This window comes from Mesocricetus auratus, unplaced genomic scaffold, assembly GCF_017639785.1.
Source record: "Mesocricetus auratus isolate SY011 unplaced genomic scaffold, BCM_Maur_2.0 Super-Scaffold_100010, whole genome shotgun sequence".
Lineage (NCBI taxonomy): Eukaryota > Metazoa > Chordata > Mammalia > Rodentia > Cricetidae > Mesocricetus > Mesocricetus auratus.
The window spans coordinates 44,225,626-44,246,337 of NW_024429194.1; the positions used below are offsets into that span (position 1 = coordinate 44,225,626).

The 20,712-nt window shown below is 38.6% G+C and overlaps 1 protein-coding gene across 3 annotated transcripts in view; it reads right to left on the reverse strand.

The window, feature by feature from the left end:
- The window catches only part of Adam23 (ADAM metallopeptidase domain 23), a 148,450-nt gene that overhangs the window by 40,732 nt on the left and 87,006 nt on the right, over positions 1 to 20,712 (reverse strand). For all 3 annotated transcript variants that reach the window (XM_040753456.1, XM_040753458.1, XM_040753455.1), the window contains exons 8-15: positions 19,906 to 19,979; positions 18,101 to 18,166; positions 12,236 to 12,307; positions 9,845 to 10,008; positions 9,011 to 9,095; positions 8,033 to 8,123; positions 5,778 to 5,826; positions 3,714 to 3,813 (exon numbers count right to left, since the gene is read on the reverse strand). In XM_040753456.1, the coding sequence (XP_040609390.1) occupies positions 3,714 to 3,813; positions 5,778 to 5,826; positions 8,033 to 8,123; positions 9,011 to 9,095; positions 9,845 to 10,008; positions 12,236 to 12,307; positions 18,101 to 18,166; positions 19,906 to 19,979 (701 nt within the window). The remainder of the gene's footprint in view (positions 1 to 3,713; positions 3,814 to 5,777; positions 5,827 to 8,032; positions 8,124 to 9,010; positions 9,096 to 9,844; positions 10,009 to 12,235; positions 12,308 to 18,100; positions 18,167 to 19,905; positions 19,980 to 20,712) is intronic.

Below are 20,712 nucleotides of genomic sequence, written 5' to 3' on the forward strand. Positions count from 1 at the left end.
CACACACCAACTTGGCTATAAACACAGCTACATCATCCATTGTCATAGGATTCTTCTGTGGTTTACTATTATTTTACACTTCTTTTTATTTATGTGTATGTGTGTGCCTAAGTAAGTGTATGCACTCGAGCACGTGGGCAGCAGCCACAGAGGCCTGAAAAGTACACTAGGTCCTTTGAAGCTGCAGTTACAAATGGTTGTGGGCTATGTATGCAGCATTGTGCAGAGAACCAGACTCCAGCCTTCTGAGAGGGCAGCGAGTTCTCTTAACTGCTGAGCCATGATATCTCATACATTGTGTCTGTGTGGGAAATACTATTCACTTATTAATAACACTCTTAAAAACACGTTAGAAAAGGAGGAGGATCTCTAGGGATTTCCTCAGTGGGGTCCTGAGAGAAAAACTTAAGCATTAGAGTGACTTTTTATGGAGGTAAGCCATCAAGAGAAATAGATCGCTTCCGTGTTTTCTAATGGAACTAAAATGTCTTACTAATACGAGTCATAGATATCTAATTTGCTGACTTGACTGAAGGCAGCCAAAAAGACATCAAAGTTGTCAGAAACATAAATATGTTTAGTCAAACCCAAATGTGAGATATACAGCCAAGGAAATGCCAATAATCTTAGAACAATGTTGCCAGAGATCCAAATCCATTGCACTCATTGGAAAGAAACTGGCATTGTCTGGCACAAAATCCCACCATTGCATTTCTTGGATTACCTCTGATCAGAAAGAAAATTAATCCAGTAATGTGGAAATTTCAATATATGAACTATGTTCAAATACTCAATCTCATAATACCCAATTTAGTTTCGTAAATAAAAAATGTAATGTATAGATATGTGAATGAATACATAGACATCTCTCAGCTATTGCTGCAGTCATAACAGAGGAGAGTTTCTAGAATAACCCCGCCCCCCCCAGTGATGCCAAGAACTTGTTTCGGGATAAAAATATTGTACAGCAATTGTTGAGAAAGTTGATTACTTATGACAAAAATGTCTATTTCCCACTGTGACAGGATTTCTCTGGTGTCTACCAATTCTGGGTGTGTGTTGTGGGAGCTGGACTAGCACATCCCAACACAAGTGCTCAAATCCACAAACAAGAGAAGAAGAGCCTACCCTCCCCCCAACAGCCATACACACTGTGGGCAGCAGTTACCTTCTACTGAGTCTACCCAAGAAAGACCCAGTTCTACTAGTTCCAGGAAGGAACTATTATAAAAAGCAAGGAAACGTTCCTGCCAAGCTGGTTGGGAATCAATAATGCTAATGTCCATGCTACTTTGGTTAGCAGGCAGGAGAAAATAGAAAGAGCAGGGGCAGCTAAAAGATTAACAAACACTGGTACCAGGCTTCCCATCCTTTCCTTCTTGGGTTACTTCCCCTTCCTGAGATGGGTCCCCATCTCAAACCAGATGGAAATCACAGCAACTGGGAAGATTCTTAACGCACAGAAAATATGCATATAAACTGAAGATAACAAGCAGCACATGCCTATGCATATATTCACTGACTAAGAACACGAGTGAGAAAAAAATAGTTCTGTGACATATACACTAAACTATTCCACTGGAAGCCACAGGGCCCTCTTTTTTCATCATTGTAACTTGCAGTTTAAAAAGAGAAATTATCCTTCTGAAATTGGATATGTAAACACAGTTCTTTTTTTGTGAAAATCCCAAGTTACTAGGATAATTTCCTTCCTGCTCCCAGGTAACCTGAGAAATGCAATGATGGATCTGTGTGTATACCCTAGAAACCTTAACCTTCCCAGACAAGTCAGTGTTGTTTCCTCAAGCACGGTGCTTACAATTAGCTGGCAGCTGCAAGGCAAGGTAACACTAACCATGCACTGTGTGATTCAAAACCACCAGCAGTTCACATTAGTTCTTTATTACAGACCTCACTCATTTCAAAAGCCTTGAAGCCTTCTGGTGTCTGTGCCTGGAGGTCACTGCTGGAAAGGCCATTGGCTTATTTTAATGGTGCAGAGTCACTTTAAAAGTCTCAATTCTTTTTCAGGGATTTATAGAGCTTTTGTTTTACTGAGATTTCACAGGGATGTCAGATCCCCGGCTTCCATTTTGACCGCAGCTTTAGCACTCAGCTGTGGGTATGGAATAAATTAGTCTGTCTGTTGTTTGCCTTAGTCACCATTTTTTTAAAGAAAAGGTCAACATGATATTGCCACTCTTTAAATTTGTAGAGTATTGAACATTTTCTGTATAAATGAACTCTATCTGACTCTTGAGACATATTCTAAAGGAAAAGTGAATTCTTTCCATGTTCAAATTCCAATACCATCAGCTAAATAGTGCCAATACTGTCTTTTCAACTGCTGGCCTGCTTCATTTCCTATAAACATGCTCCTATAAAAACACAGGGCATTATGCAAAGGCTTTAGCCTGTCAGTTTGAGAATTCTGTCTTTGCTAAACTTTAGCGAAGTATGATGACTGGTCATGGTCAATGTCAAGGAGCATATCTTACAATCAAACAATTTCATGCTTCCACAGCAAGACATAAATATTTACATCATGAGGACTGAATGAAGATTTTCAACATTTAGGAGATTTACTGTCAAATGTGTTTTCTGAAAACTCCTAAAAACCTCTTCTGCAAATGTGTAGGTTTTTTTTTAATTCGTGGTTAAGGAGTCACAATGTTGTTTACACATACTCCTATGAAATGCCAATGACAGCTTGGGCTGCCAGGGGAAGGAGACTATGTAGTAGAAATACTTGTGGTGTTTATGTAATCTGTAAATGTTAGGCCAAGACCATTTTTTTTTGGCTTGGATGACATCCACAATGCTTCCTTCCTGGGATCAGATCACCCCAGAAAGTGTAGGAGTCAGGATTGGAGGGTAGACAAGGCTCTCGGGAGAGGGAAATTAAATCTCCAAAAATAATGTCAGACATAAATGAGACTGTTGTATGGGGGATGTCCATCTATATGCTAAGAATATATGTGACTCTTATTGGTTAATGAATAAAGCTGTTTCAGCCAATGGACAGGCAGGATTTAGCCAGGTGGGAAATCCAAACAGGGACAGAGAAAGGCAGTAGGTGAAATCACGGAGATACCGTGTAGCTGCTGGGATGGTAGGATGCCTAGGCATTCTCCGGTAAGCCAAGACCATGTAGAGATACACAGAATGATAGAAATGGGTTAATAATTAAGAGAGAGCTAGCTAATAAGAAGCCTGAGCATTAGGCCAAACAGTTTATAATTAATATAAGCCTCTCTGTGTTTATTTGGGTCTAAATGGCTGTGGGACAGACACTTCGGTCAACTCTGTTGGCAGAGAACGGATTCAAGAGAGTTCTTTTAATTCTAATGCCCTATCTCTTAGCAGAAAGATAAAAACACTAACAAAAATTTGGGGGGAATTTTCACATTGGAGAACTAGGGGTTCCACAAACAAGCACTGAATACTGATCCCCAATTTGATCTTTCAGTCTATCTTCAGCATGCAGGGACTTTCTATCACTAGATATCTTTCCATGGTGGGTATAGTGGCTCCTATCTGTCATTCTAGCATTTGGGAAGCCTGGGAAGGTAGATTGCTTGCAACAGTTATTAAATTGCTTGTAACAATTATTGTGTGACAAGAGGCACACTTTCTGAGAGAACTCTCTGACGTCTGGTACATTCTTACTGCAAAGCTTTGAGGAAGATAACTTTACTTCCTAAATGACTCACCTTTGTTGGCCTATTGAAAAGGCAGGCCCCGCCGCCCCTCTGTAAAAAGTCCCTGTACTCTGAGATGCTGCACTTTGAGAACTTTCGGGAGTGCGATACCCTTGAGAAATAAAGAAGCAAGTATGTAAACAATTTAACAAAAGCAACCATAAGAGAAGAAAATTAAAAACCACAGAATGTCCACTCTGGATGTAGATGAATCTATACAAATATTGACAGAATGTGTGGACCCACGTGGCTGTGTTTATGGGGTGGAATATGTAAAATAACGAAAAAGAAAACCATCACTGAAATCGGAGCTTGGCTACTTCCCAGCTACCAACCCTCCTGAAATCTGTCTTGAATCACAACTTGAAAGGATGGCTATAAAACCTTAAATCAAAACTAAGCTTTAAAGTTTAATTAATTTTTGTTTACTATATCTCCATAATGGCGATCTTTTTTTTTATTCTGTTCTGAATTCAAGGGTTTTATCCGCCTACTAGACCTTGTTTTTTGGAAGAGGGAGTCAGGAAGGTCGATTTATTAAAGATAATGTTACTCAGACTTCAGCAATCCAAATTTTAAGTAAATGAATAAACCCTGAAGAATGTGGTGGATCATACATGCACATGTTATCAGTGTGTATGCCCACAGCAAAAAAGAATTAAGGCATGCTCCCATGAGCAATGGCTCTTTATTCTTCATTTCAAATACAATTATTGAGCAATATTCATGATTTAGCATGAATAAAAAATGAACCTCTCTGTGATTTATTCAATCAAATTAAGACCCCTATGTCAATACACAGGAGAATAGCATACACACATCAAGGTTAAGCTAAATCATACACGATGGTTCCTTGGGACTATCTGCAATAGTGCCTGATGTGAGAGGCTATGCTAGGATATAATACAATAGTTTATGTATTCTGATATATGAGGGTACTTGTAGAATTAAAACTCACCTCTATTGACAGTGAGGTCTTACAAGAAATATATCAAATATACTCCTTTTTGAGAAAATACATATTAGCTTCAGATAGTTTATTACATCTTATGAGTATTCAATCCAAAACTCATTTAGAAATGGACAGTTTAAAAGAAAACAATATTGCCATACAAAGCCAACATTATAAATGGTACTGTTCTCTATGGCAGCTATTAAGCCTGTGTCATCATACAGGACTCAACTATGGAACACAAGTATTGTGGCTGGGGAGGGCAAGCATTTCAACTGCATGTCTAGAAATATGTTCTGAAGTTACAGAGATAACAGCTAGCTGCACAAACCTTCTCCTCTCCAGGGTCTCCTGGAAGAAGAAGGAAGGGGTCCTGTAGAAGGATATAGTACCTTTGCTAATTAGTGCAGAACAAAGGTAGGACCAGAAATTGGAAGATGCAAGTGTCTGGCCTAAGCAAAGATAGTAAGAGACACCTCTCCTACCACTACCAGTGGTCTACAATTTAAAAGGCCTAGTGTCAGTCGCCTGTAGAAATTGCAATGGTTCCAGGGCTCGGGAGACTGATGCTAACAGCTGGTCCCATTATGTAAGTGCCCACCAAAGAAAGATAGGTGGATTAATGTTGATTGCCTACCATTTAACAACTCTCTTGTTTAGGCATTATAACTCTGAATTTTTTTAAAAAGGCTCTGTTGACTCTATAAACAGTATACTATAAATTTATTTCCATAAACATGTATTTATAAGTTCCTAAAAACGTAAATGGATGACTGAATTGATTTTTACTGACTGCTTCAGATAGACCATCTGCTTTTATTCTAAGTATATTAAAAGATTAATGCCTCCCCTAAATGTAGATGCTTTTAGTCATGTGACTCCTGTAAGGGTTAATAAATAGAAGTAGCTAATACATTTCACTTTTCTCCCCAACCTTAAATTAAAAATTAAAATACAAAGTGAATTAGCACTGTCAGTTTTAAAATATCAGACAATTAATTATTGAATTTATACTAAGTGCTTAGCCTAAAAGACCAGTACCTGAGAGACTGTGTCTCTAATTATTATATATGCAGCAAATTTGCAATGGGCATGCATCAAATTCGAGAGTAATGCAGACTCACCCTGTTTCCTCCATGATGCAGCCGCCCCAGGATTCTATGCATTCACATTCTAGCCCAATGAAACAACAGGAGCAACAAGGGGAGGGACAAAAACAAAGTCACAGCTTCAATTTGCACCAGCTCCTGCAAAAATTCCTCAAAACCACTTCATGTCAAAGAAACACAGTGTCAAGTCTCCCCTATTTCCTTTAAATCAATGGTTCCTTATGCCTGGAGTATAGGTTACTTCCTACTTGGGCCCCTCTTCATGTTTGTGACTCAGGCACCTCAATTAGAGTCATAAAATCCAATATTGGAAGTACCATGGGCTAGAAACAAAAGGCTGAATTTTAGTCTACCACTAGGGAATAGAGAAGTCACTCAGCTCTTTCCCTTTTTTTTTCCTTTTTTTGAGGGGGGGGATGGGTTTGGGGTGGAATCTGCTTCTAAAGTGAAAGTTGTGTCTCTCTGCCTATCTTCCAGAGTGGTTCTAGGGTTGACACAGATAGTATCCCTGAATGATCTGTAAGAATACAGCACAATGTCACCAAAGTCCATCAGACACAGAGCAGTTAAAGAAAGGAATTCAATTTGCTGGAGTCACTGCTGGGATCAGCCAGAGACTTGGAGAACAATCTAACTCAGTGCTACTATACAATCCAATCCATTAACATCTCACAACTGACCCCAGTACTGGCCTCCAGGATTTTCAACTAAGTTATTAAACCTGGTGACTCTCCTCCCTGATTGTGAGCTATCTAAAACTTTTATGTGGAATAGCCACTTCTGTGAGAAAGCAAACTCTCTGAGAAAGTAAAGAAAGTTTGCAGAGACTTGCAAAATGTTGCAGGTGTTGCCGTCACTGTGTGCTTGGTCATTCATGTACCCATAAAGGGAATCAAGCCTGTGGACACAAGACGCTATTCCGCTTCCCCACAGTACTATATATTAATCACACAGAGGACAGCATGCAAGATAATGCATTTTACTTTTCTTCTCTGGGAAGATCTCAGTGGGAAAAGAGCTTTTTACTCCTAGCTCTCACAATTATAATAAGAAGATGAGGATTTTAGCTTATTTTCTCATTAAATGAACAATGGGTGAATATGCCACTCTCTTTCTCCACAAGGTCCTATTGTGATGTTTTGCTTTCTACCACAAAAATGTATCAAAATTACGTTTGACTACCGTGCTAGCACAAAGGGGACTATAATTCAGGTTGGACTTTATCCTGCTTTTAAAAGAAATGAGATACAGACATTAGCCTGATTTTAAAGGAAATTAGGTATTTCCATGAGCTTCTAAATCTCTGCTGGTCCCTTCGCACTCAGACCACTGGATAAGATGATTCTTTCCTTCATTTCTTCTCTCATCTGATTAGTGAAAACATTGATCAAATGAAGTGATATTAACAGTCACTTCTCATACTTTAGTTGTTGCATGGGTCAGGGGCCAGGGATGAACTCCATCTTGGACCAAGCTCTGCACCAGAGCGCCACTGTCCCTCTCCTACCCATTCCAAGTTTAAAAGGCCAGTGGCAGGCTTTTCCAGGAAGGGGAAGCAGGGGACTAACCTTTCTGGATGTGAATGTATGAGTAAGGGTCATGAGCACTTAAATATGAGCTCCTTGTCTGCTCTAGACCTCAGCTCCTTCCCAGTCTACTGTATCTTTGGTAAACCTTGCCATGGAGCTATAACCGGCATGTTGAGTCTATGCTCAAATGGTTAAGACTTGGAGTGTATTAATCACCACCACCCTATCTTGTCTCAACAGTCTCAGTGTAAGAAAGAATGTATTACAGTGTGCATTATCCTGTAATGCAAAACACTCAGTGTGTGTACACACAGTGTGCATGATCCTGTACTGTGAAACACTCAATGTGTATACACAGTGTGCATTATCCCATAATGCAAAACACTCAGTGTGTACATACAGTGTGCATTATTCTGTAATGCAAAGAATCAGCATTGGAGATATCAAGACACCCAGAATACAGGAAAATTTCCTGCAAGATTTTTAAAAGATTAAGTTCATAATAAAGACAAAAATAGAAAAAAAAGAAAGAATGTATGAGCTTATGAATTTTGAAAGAGAAATGTCTCCCAGCTAAATAGCCTAATAATTATCTGGAGCTGCTCAAGATTTTTTTTAAGGAATGAGATAGCACTATAGTAAAACTACAGTGACTTAGGAATAAAACATTCTCAATGACTGGGCATGCATTACACAGACAGAATGATACATGAACTCAAGTAAGAAGGTCAATGTACATACTTGGCTTCCTACTAGAAGGTTCCCATTGGATTCCAAGGTTTTGAGCCAGGCTCTGCGATAATACTTGCGCCACTGCCATTGGAAGACCATACTGGTTTTCAGAGTTGAAAGTGGGTGGGAAACATTTGAGAGGGTGCACAGAGACAGTTATTATTCTTTAACTGTTATCACTGCTATTTCAAGTTCCTAAGTAGAGCTTTACAAAATCTAAATATGGCATGTGTTCTTTCATCATTTCTCCCTTGAGATGGTGCCACTAGAAGCATGGAGAACACGAAGTTTGCACATGGAAACAGAAAATACAAGTCACCAAGGCTGTGATCCAACTCAGTGTGGACTAAGAATAAACTCAGCACAATGCAAATATCTCAAGAAAGGTTTCCTGCTGAACAAGTGGGGTTACCTGGTAAGACACACACCAGTGCTGCCCATGATTTTGATATAGTTGACTAGACTTTGGGATGCTTCTTTCAACTAAGAATTTTCGTACTAAAGGTACCCAAACATGGTTTAATGAAAACATTTGTTTTAATTCATATCAAACTTAAGTAGAAAAGGTAAAAATGAAAATTTATATAGAAAGACAAACCATAATCTGTAATTTTTTAAATGAGTTAATTCTAATATATGCAGGAAAACACTAAAAACTTTTTTAAAAAATCATAGGAAAAAGTTAGATCAAGTTTATAAAAAGCTTAACATCTTAACTATATAGGCCTAAAGAAATCTCTAAGCCAATTTTCAGGTAATGTTTACACTTTGCAAAACTACCATGATGATATCCAAAGCTATCACTATGAACTTAAAGGAGGGCTTTGGGCCCTGTTTACTGATCTGTCATTCAGTGTCATCATTTTAAAAATTAACTGTTATACACTGGGCCTTAATAAAGAAAGATATCAAAAAATAAAAAAATTAAAAAAATAAAGATATCAGTTGCAAAGACACAACTCTCGTTAAAGAAAGCATGAAATTTACCTCATTTACACCAACCCCTCTGATGCGAGAACACACGCCTCCAAAGTAACTGAGACTGCTTCTCTTATAATGGAAAGTCACACGCCTTAGGAAAACAAAGGACTGTTAGAAAACACTACATAAACACTCCCCAAACGTAAGTATCCTACCACACCTTACAGCCTGAAAACCATCCTCAACTGGAAGTAAACTCTTTTAAATATGTCTCATAAAGGCCGAGGGAGCGAGAGAGAGCTAAAAGGTAAAGGTCAGAAGGAAGGAAGGAATGTGCCGCTTGGTTTGATGGCAGGACAGAACCATGGAGGCATGTGTGGAAAAGTTTTGCCATGAGAGGGAAAGAGGAAGAGCCAAGAGAAGTATAGCCCTCTTCCTTAGTGATAGAAACACAACTGTATTCAATGATCCATCTTTACAAAGACGTTTTCTAGACTTCCCAAAGCTAGGTGTGATCACATGACTGTGATCTAGCACACTCTGAACTGGGTGACAGGGGCTCAGGAAACCTGCTCTACAGATGTTGACTTTGCAGAAGGCACGCCCCCTTGCCCTTCTCCCAGCCTGGCATTCCTGCTGCCTGCAATGATGGCAACAGTGCCAGCAGAATCTTAGATTGTGATCTTAGCTTAAGGATGGAAGCTCTACGACCCCACAGCAGAGATGGTGGCCATGGGGAACCACAGCATCCCAGCCCTGGAATTCTACCTCTATGAACGGAGAAGGGGATCAGCAGCAACTTTGTAGAAGTCACTGCTCCCTGATATGCAACTTAACTGATACAGTAAGGAGATAAAGATAAATGCCAAAACTGCAACGACAGCCAGAAGGGGCACATACGAGATAAGATGAACCGCATCGGCATGCTGCTTGATACGCTGCCGGTACTTGGAGAATTCATACAACATCTGCACAGGGTTGATGGTGATGTCAATTTGATCCTTCTCGGTCCAGGTCTCTACGGCCACCAGGACAACCCTGGTATTGAGCTGTTCCTTGTAAATCTGAGAGCATACAACAGGACAGGTGCAGGAGGAAAACACTGGGTCAAACATGCACAATCAGTGAGTCAATCAGCGGAAGGGAGGAGGGGGAGGTGAGAGAACATGGGGTCAGAATTAGCTAATCATACACAATATGCTTTTCCTTTCTTTTTTCCCAAGAGCCAAAGCAAAGAAGAAAAATCCCACAAGTCAGTATTTCTTACTCTCCTAAAGATTAATTCCACCCCACTACAGCATCTTCAGTTGCCTGGCATCTTATGAGAGGGATGTGGGGATGACAAGATTCTCAAGTCAAGACCTGCTCTGACAATGGGGTTCAGTAAAATAACCTTTCCGAACCCCAGAGGAGACAACAAGTCAGAGCCTGAAATAATGACTCTAAGTGTAATATAACCTGCAGGTGTAGGACAGTTCATCAAGCGGTACAGCTGCCTTGCCACGCAACCTAATAACTCTCAGATTGAATGACAGATCTGAGGCCAAGAGAAGGGAAAAAACAGGTTTGCGTCACCAATCTCACCCTCACTGCAGAGTGGCATCACTCATACACAGTTTGTTATTCTTCTGTTCTCTCTACTTTGGGCCAAATAAATAACTCACAGAAGTAAGCAACTTCAGTGAGAGCTGCCATGTTGTCTTTCATTTACACTATCTAAGAAAACAAATGAACAGTCTTTGAAGACACTGAATAAAGAAATTATCATCAAATTGACACTACAATGGCTTGCACAAAGATGAGTTACATGTAATATATTTTTGCAATGAACAATCAGCTTCAGAACTTTATAAATATAACACAAACTAAAAATTAAATTTTGCAAAGTATGAGTCTATTCAATCATGCAAAAATGACTAACGCAGAGATGCTGTCTAATAAATAGCTTTTGCATGGGAAAAGATGTGTTTAAGATTCTTTTTTCCATATCCATCTATAGCTTTTCTCTGAGCAGATTGACAAGAGCTGAAATTAAAGAAAAGTAATAAGGCAGATGTAAACTGACTCTCAGGGGCTCAACCTTAATTTTATATTACATATTCTATGCACATCAACTCATATTACAATTTTGTCAGCTGTGCCTATGAGGCACATAACATATGCTAGGTGCACAAAATATGTTATGAATATTTACATGATAGGTGGTTTGGGGCTGTTTAAAAGGCAGATCCTCAGAGTGAGTAGCATTTAGATGCTTGGCAATTTATAAAAAGGATTTTTTTCACAGTTAAGAGAGACCATACAATAAATACAAGATAAAAATACATTTAGCCTAACAAAGTAGCACTTCACAGCAGAATACATAAATTAATTCATGTGAGTCAAATTGAATTATTTATTGGAACATAATGTAAGAAATTCAGCTCTGTGGGGTTCCTACCAAAGCAGGAAACAAGAAGAAAATCTAAACGATCATTCTTTGGAACTTAGGAAGAGACAGGAGGGGAAACACAACTCAATAGTGAAGGATATGGAGGGTCAGACCTCTTTTGAAGGAAGTAGACATTTCATTGTTTCAAATTATTTTATATGGCAATGACACCCAATTCTATCACTTAGAATGCTAGAAATTAAGTCTGAAACATTCCACCACAGGAGAACTAAGATGATAAATTCATGGCCTTGAGATTTTCATCTATCTAAATCCTCTAAACACATGCTGCCTCAATCCATTAGGACTTCTCCACTTGCACAAAATATTTAGGAAAAGCTCAAGTAGTTATTAATAAAGTCTCATTTGCAGAGGATAATTTCCAGCTTTACAGTCTTCCTCCATCGCTCTTTATCCCCCACGGACTCTGGTAATAACAGAAGCAATGCTATACAATTACTGTGGGTTAATAAACATTTCTTACTGTTTAAGGAGGTGGCAATGCTGGTTACTCTGATTTGCTCATTAGATACCATACACATGTATCGAATTATCACACTGCACCCCACAGATATGAAGAATTAAAATGATAATTAATGAAAGTCAATAAGCTTAAAAGAAAGAAACAATGCTAAAGCGTCTTGGGAATTCTGAGAATTCTAAAGCCCAGAATACATTTTTACAAAGCTCACCAACAGTTCTTCACCAGGATATGAATATGAATATGTATGGATGTGTATGTGAGTAAATTTATTTCATCCAAGAAATTGCTAACATAATCAGTGAATAGAGAGAAGAAGACATAAGCCATGCTTTATGGGATTAATGAAAAGAAGTTTCAAGAAAGCCAGGCTACTTACAGAATCAACAAGGTTGACCACAGACTTTGCGAAGTTGTTGGTATGTGCATGAGAAGAGCGGTGCTTCTTATACTGGAGGGAGAGAAGATGACTAGTCACCATCAAGTCTTAATTGACACTAAATGTCAAATTTTCATACTAGCAGAAACCTCTGAGAGATACTAGAAATGTGGATCAAAAGGTTAGAAATTTGTCTGTGCCACACTGGAAATAGTGCTGCATTTTTTTTCTTTTCCTACAGCCTAAACCCAGGCAGCAAAACTGTAAAACACTCAAGATATCCCAGGGCCTGAAGGAGCCTACAGAAGTATTCATGGAAATTCTGTCCCTAGACGTCAATTTTTAATTCAGTCTTAACAGCCACCTACTCAGTTCTTTTGCTTTCATAAAAATTAATCTTTACTATTTACAAAGGGCTTAGACCAAAACCCAGTCTCCATTGGACAACTTTTTCACTTTAAACTCAAGGCCAAACACACACAGGTCACGACCATTTCTTTTCATGAAGCACTTCAGATGTTGTCCATGACAGTGAAGCATTTGTCTTGCATTTAGCAAATTCCTCCTGAGGATGGCACTCCTAGAGCAAGCCTTTATTCTGGATGATCAAAGCCAACAAGGAACCAGAAAGTCAAAGGAAGTATGCCAAACAATAATGGCTCTTTCTATATGTCAATACGTAGGCCTGGCATAGTGATGCATACCGATAATCCCAGTACCTGTGAGACTGAGGTCAGAAGATCCCTTGAGTACAGGAGTTCAAGAACTGTCTGCACACTGTAACAAGGCGCTGCCTCAAGAACAGAGCAAAACATCTATGGGCATTTGGTTGAGTTTGGGGGAGGCTTTGTTTTGTTTGTAGTATCGGAGACACAGGTGCTTCATACTCTACCACTTAGAGCAAATGTTCTGCCATTGTACTCCACCACCCCAAAGGGCCCTATTTTTATCAAGAAGTCACACACTTCACTCAACATATGTTGAAGAGGAGGATATTTGAAAGCTCAAGGCTAGCGCATGAGCACCATGCCCTTAACTGCTCCATGAGGCTATTGTTATTTTTACAACAACAAGAAAAAAGAAAAGCATGCTTTAAACTAAGCCTTTGAAATTTGTCTTCAATTATAGTTATTAAATCAATTGTACCTTTCAGAAAGATTAAGAATATTTAATGCATAATAAATTCATAATTTTTTGTTCTCAAATAATCTTAGATACTTCCCAAAGTGCCTACCTCTGAATACCACAGTCATGTGAATTTGGGAACTGTTCCTAACACATGAATTTCAAAAAGCACATTTGGGACCAGTCCAAGAATTCTGAACTGTGATTTAGAGGAACCAAATGGAGCTGCCTATTCAGTACCAAAGCAAAGGCGCCAAGTTCACAGTCAGTTTCCTGAGTATGGAACTCGGTGGTCTAGCGCTCTAAAGTAGGGCTCAGAGATCCTAAGATGTGATCCTAACTAAAGACTTGAAACTGGAAACTGTCAGGGAGAAAGCATGCAACAGAGCCCTGAGCCAACTTAGAGGCTGGGGATGGGGAGTGGGTACACACATAATCTGAAGAGTCGGATATTAAATAGAGTAAACAAGAGAGAATTACAGTCTTAGAAACCAGAAGAGGAGACAGCTGTTCAAAAAAGGAAGGAAGGAAGGAAGGAAGGAAGGAAGGAAGGAAGGAAGGAAGGGAAGGAGGGAGGGAGGGAGGGAGGGAGGGAGGGAGGGAGGGAGGGAGGGAGGGAGGGAGGGAGGAAGGAAGGAAGGCAGAATGAGTGCACTTGCTGGGTTCCCAGCCCCACAGAGAAAACAACACTAGTTTCATTGACTCGAAACTTCATTTACGAGGCACTTAGGGTCTATGAGAAACTGTGTTTCTCCTACAACAAATAGCCATTCCTTCCAACTCTATGAAGTGAGATTTATTATCCTCCAATAACTTATCTGGGATCATGGGACTGAAAAAAATTGTCTTTTTCTGGACTGGAAGATGAGATTAACTTGTTCAGTTAATAATTCTTATGAAAGAGTTATAAACTATTGTTTATTATGTGGCCCCAACAAGTCAGGATTACTGATGAAAATTTATAATTTGCTTGGTGCATAAAAAATACAGTAGTTTTTAAGTAAGGAAAACCAAATGAAGTTTTAATTGAAAAAATATTTGAGTCATCATCGATTTGCCCTTATTGGTTCATATTAAATAACACAGCCGTAATGGAAGCAAAACACTGACTTTGCCCATGCTTTGAAATATCTCAACCGATTTTTTATTAGGCGGTTTTTAATATTTATTTTTAGCTTAAGCAACTCAAAGAAATGTTTGCAGACTGTTATCAAGCTATAATTGCTCACAAATTAGGTTCCGCCAGCTAGGTACCAAGATGCTTTCTACAAATTTGAGAGATTTTTTTTTCTTCCTAATTGAAAGCCACTGATAATTGGGCTGCTTGTTCAAAATACGATAGGTGCAATTCTTCAGGCAGCCAATATTAGAGGGGGAAGCTTTAATGCAAATGTAGGCAAAATGTTTCCATTTCCTGCATGAATGAGAACTAATTTGGCAAATAAAGAAAAATGTGCGAGCTCCATTTATGATAAAACTTACCTTCACATTTTCTGATCACTGAAAACCATTTCCATTTAAACCAGCAAATTGGCTTTCACTGCCCGAATAAATGAGCCCCTTAAGAAATGTGCCCTTTTGAAAACAATTAAAGCTGAACCTTATTTTCAACCCAAAGGTAAGAATTATAAAAATCCCGCTGGCTCGTACAGTACAAACATGGCTTCTCGGTGGGGCGATTATGCTAGAGCCCAGCAGCAAATCTCCAGGTGTAAGAAACTGACGCATTCGCTTAGCCTGGCTCACTCTGGCTTGCAGCATGGCAATGCGGTGCTCTGCTCTCTGCTCAGTTTTTGCGTCTTTGCAGCAATTATATCTTAAAACTTCATTTGATAGGAAGATTACCTCAAAAGGGGGGCTTTTCTCAGTTTTTATGAGGGTTCTTAAAAATAAATAATCATTTGGGATGATGACAGAACAGAATGCAGCCTGGTCTTACAGCAAAGGAAATAGTCAGTGCTATTAGTCCAAAGTAATATCGCCATTCAAAAATCAAGTTGTTAGTTTTATATTTTTAAAATACATTCCTCCCAAATGCATCATTACAGCATCATACCCAGTTCTCATGCAATATGAATTTTTGTAATGCAATGAAAACCCAAACTTTTGTTGATTTAAAAGCTAGGATTTCTTTTGTAATGAAAAGATGTGGGCTGGTGAAGATGACTCAGTGGGTAAGGGCGCTTGCCTGGCAAGCCTGCCTACAGTTCAATCCTCCGAACACGCATTTAAAAAAGAACTGAAGGCAGGCATCTGTAACTCCAGCACCCCTACGGTACAGTGGGGAGTGGAGAGAGAATTGTTGGCTAGCCTGGAGCACAGCACGCTAGAGACAAGCTAGAAGGAAAACACTGGTCCCTAAAAGCTGACCTCTGACCTTCACACCACGCATACTTACAACCATACACATCATACGCACACATACACAGTAATAAATGTTTAAAATCAATTAAAAGATATGATGCCCCCAAGTAAGATGACCATTTTTATAATGAAATATGTGGTATAAGAAAATTTTTCTTTGCAGAAAAATAATATTTTTTGAGAAAGGAGCTATTGCATTCTATGTACAACTGGGGTTACAGTGGTACTCTTGTGAGCTCTCTTTCTCTCCTCTCTCTCACACATGCACACACACACACACACACACACACACACACACTAATAACAGGGAATAAAGTAAGTCTTTAAAGAACTGATGTTCTCAATTACTCATTTGGGAGGAATGCACATGTACTTTGAATGTTCAACAGTGTAGTATACGTCTTAATTGCTGTATCTCTACCTTACAAGACTTGTATAGTGGACATTAGGGAAAGCTCAGGCTTATAAAGACATAATTTCACAGCATGCCACAGCCATGAGGTTTGAAAAATAATTGGGAAGAAACTCAGTCAACAAAAATGGTTCAGATCAAGATGGCCCCACTGGCAACTGTCAGAAACTCATATGTAACACTTTCTTAGAGCAAGTCACCACCAGAACATTTGGTTTTCCTTACTAGAAATGCCTTCTCCTAAGTAAGTTATATACAATTCTAACAAATTTTCCTTCTTACCAGTATATCTCAAGAAATTTACTTAAAGACTGACAGAAAATGAAGTTGTCTACAAAAATAAAAAGAATTCCACCAGGAAAAATAATTTTCAACACAACTGAATTAGCACTTAGTAATTAACAGTAATTAATTTAAATAACCATTGAAGTAAAAGACTCAAATAAAAAATTAAATATGCAATAAACCTTTATGATGTACCGTTTCAAGGGCTTCTCTGAGGAGACTGTTGAATAGAATTTCATGTGACTAATTTAGTACAAAATACAATTTTATCATATAGTTTACTAGTTTTGGTTTTCTTAAAATAAAACAAGGACCTAGTAAAGCTTAAATTTTTATTCCAATATTTTATAAGGTTTTACCCATATCTGACTTTTAAGTATTTTTTAAAGTTCTCACCCTCATGAAGTCTTTCAAAAATACAACTCTACACCATAAATTCAACTAAAATCAATTAATGAGCAGTGTTTAGAATTAAACTGCATAACCATAACAAAATAATCACTGGCCTAATGAGTTTGGAGGTGAGTCAATAGTGAGGCCAGATGCAAAAGACTAGAAAAAAATCACTTAATCACATCCTCACCTATTCAATTAACAGTCTCAATAGCTTGAAATCAGCTATCATGGGAACAGTTAAGCACTGAACATGAACTAATATTTTAAAAGTGTATCAAAAAATTTACCCGCACACCAGCAGCACTGGGCACAGTAGCACACAGCCTAGGCCATAAGATGCCCAGACGATAGCAATGGAAATGACTAAGTAGAGAATGGTTGTAAGTGGTGATTTCTGCCCATATTTTTCTTAAGTGTTACCTAAGTGCAATGTATTTTTCTTCCATGGGTGCAACACAAAGTTATTTATATTGGTAATATTTAGTGAAATAAAACACTGGTTTAAAACAGCCTCTATAGATAGATCTTTCACTGTTTGTTTACTTGTTTGCTCACTGCTATGGATAGAACCCAGAGCCTCACACACACACACACACACACATTCACAGAACAAAAGCATAGAATAAAATAGTGACCCAGTGACCAAACATCCAGTTGTGAAAAGCAGACAATAAGCATTTTAAACATAGACAGGTGAAAAATGTTATATTGTTAAATCTACCCATTATAATCTCTACTAAAGAGATAAACTTGGAGCTATAAAAATTAATTACTATCTCTTTTTCATCTAGAAACAGTGAACAGTTACAATCAGCAAAAGACTGTGTTTAAATATCCGTACTTTAGTAAAACATAACGGATAGTTAAAAGTGAAATGCATTTCTTGTTTCACAAGCTGCTGGGCATTTTTGGTGGTTTCAGTGAGAATGGCTCTCATAGGCTCACATATTTGAACACTTGGTCAATAGGTGGTGGAACTGTTCAGGAAGGATTAGGAGGTGTGGCCTTGTTGGAGGAGGTGTGTCACTGAGGTAGACTTTGATGTTTTAAAAGCCAATGCCAACCCCCTCACCTGCTTGCTGATCAAATCTAAGCTCTCAGTTACTGCTCTAGCACCCTGCCTGCCTGCCTACCACACTTCCATCATGAAGGTGATGGACTCACCCTCTGAAACTATAAACAAGGCCTTGATTAAATGCTTCCTTTTATAAGTTGCCTTGGTCATGGTGTCTCCTAACAGCCATAGAACAGTGGCTAAGACAGCATCAGTTCTATATTCTTACCATCTTGTGATCATTAACAATCATAAGCTCCAAATACTTCATTTCTTCAAACACCCCTCGTGATGGCTAAAGAAAATAAGAAATTCATGGTTAGAATAGTGTTTAACATAAAGCATCTCTATTTCTCAATAAGTAACAGGTAAGCCTTGAATTTCAGGATCCTTCATCATCTATAGTAAAAATATCCCAAAAAGAAACCTCGTGAGACAATTGTTCACACGTGACTATAAAGTATCAGTGAACAGACAAAATTTAGAAAAAAACAATTTCACTATCTCTGTTCACCAAAATTGGAAATAGGTCATGTTGTTGCTGTGTGTTTTTCTCCATGTAAAATTAGTCTAGAGAAAAATGCATAGCATAGTAGCTAAAAATAAGTAAATTTTCCTTTCTATGGCATTAAATGATAAAATATTCATATTTACTTAAAATGTCAAAGGGAATTTAGTTTAAATTCATGAGAACATCAGGCATCTCTGAAATAGGAATCAGGGTGGTCAACAGGAATTAACTGAATGGAGTACAAGTCTAGTAACAGTGAGCCTACTTTCAGCTACTTGCAGGAATAAAGGCTATTATACTTCTCATTCACACTTATTTTTTTCATGGTTGAAAAGTTAATAATGGTGGTTCTTCTTTGTGTACATAGTAACAGATCAGTCTGGGGTAGACTGCTGTAGAAGGAAAGCTGTACGAGCCAACAGTATCTTCAAGAGTAAGCAAAGAGTTCTAAATAAGTGAACATAAAAACTGTATTCATGATTAGCACAACACTAATGCATGCTATACAAGAAGATGATTCAAACTTGAACTAACTTTTAGATTGCTGAGGGATCTAATTAATTTAATACAAAAAAGACATTCAACTAAGTATTATCTAAAATGTATAATTTGTGCTACAATTACTCATTAAGTTATCTAGTGAATTACCATGCAACTTATAAGCTGTAGAATTAATTCTTGGTTACATGGCATTCACCATGTAATTACTAAATAGTCCCAGTCATTACAGCCTTCCAATCTACTACAGAAAGACTGTGAACATATTTAGTTACAACACTCCTATGCATTTATCAGTGCACAGAAGACATACAGCCGCCACTGGCTATGTCATTTCATGACTTTCACTTAGCCACTGTCATATCACCAATAGGGAAAGGACATCTGAAATTCTGTTCTAAAAAACTCACCCAGCTTTCAAACTCGGCATAAGAGAGTTTCTCATTTTTATTTGGAAGGAATGCAAATAAACTTGACAAGTCAATATTTCAAACCCTAATTCTTCCTACATTTTTAACAAAAATGTTTTATATGATATTGTATAAGCCATATCATCTCTAATGCTGTTGTGAATTCTCCCCTTCTTGCTTGCTTGCTTGCTTATTTGTTTGTTTGTATTGGGAGAGTGAGTACATGCAGACCTAGGTTAGCTACCGGAACCAATTCTCTCCTTCCACCAGTTGGTCCCAAAGATGGAACTCTGGTTTTCAAGCTTTGCCTTCTTAGCCATCTCATCAGCCCTACTGTGCTTACCAATAGGGGGAAAATGTGCCCTGATTTTCATAAGAATATTGAAGATAGAACTAAAACAACAACACATTTTTACACAACATCAGGGTTCACAGGGCACTCTAGTCTGTTTGAATCATTAATAGCGAGAGAAGAAAAAATAACGTTGTGCTACAGATGCTCAAGAGATGGAGGCTTCTTTGTGCTGTTTCTGTTTTGAAGGGGAACTTTTAGATGGCGTGGGAGCAGACTCCCAAGGATAAAAGGTAACTCCTATAGCCTAAGGCCACACTCACATTCACTGCTCTCTTCCTTCTTCTCAGCCACTGCAATTCAGGTAGCAAAGGCCACTGGTCACTGCCATCTGTGCCTGTGTTAGAGGAAAATGAACACCAAATGGATTTGGACAGCATTCCACTGAGAATAGTCTTCAAATATTACATGAAGGGACCGTGCCATTAATAATAAATGTCATCACAAAGCCAAAATAGCCTACAGTGAAACAGTACATTGATTGCTCAACGTTTCACACACACTAAGCTATTTTCTTTCCATCATGAAAACTATGAGGTGTCCAAGGTTGATTAGATGATGGTTTTTGACCTACAGCCGTTTAACAATATTGGAAGAATTCTACTACGTTTTCCCAGTGCATTTTAGAATTTAAAATTATATGTGGCATAAGATTTTGTACAAATTATAAAAGACTCTGTGCATTAGTATATAGTAATAGTATCACAAACCCCCAGGAAATCAGAAGAAGCGTTTGTCTATATTAGCATACTACAGATGCTTTGGGGACAGAGTGGACGGGGGAGGTAACGCAGAATGGCTGGGGAATAGCAAACACAAAAGTCCGCCTGGACCTAAAGTAATCACTCATTTACATTTGGCCAGACTCAGGCTCCCAGCCCAGCTTCACACCAGAGATTAATTTGTCATCTCCACTGAAACAACTCTCTATGCTTCATCCCACGCAAGGCTCAGCTGGGACTCCACTTCCCACCCACGCTGCTGACCCCAGCTCTCAGACCAATTTCCCTTCCCAACAAGACTGCACGACTCCAGAGGTCTGTCAAGTCACAGCCTGCACCACATATCAT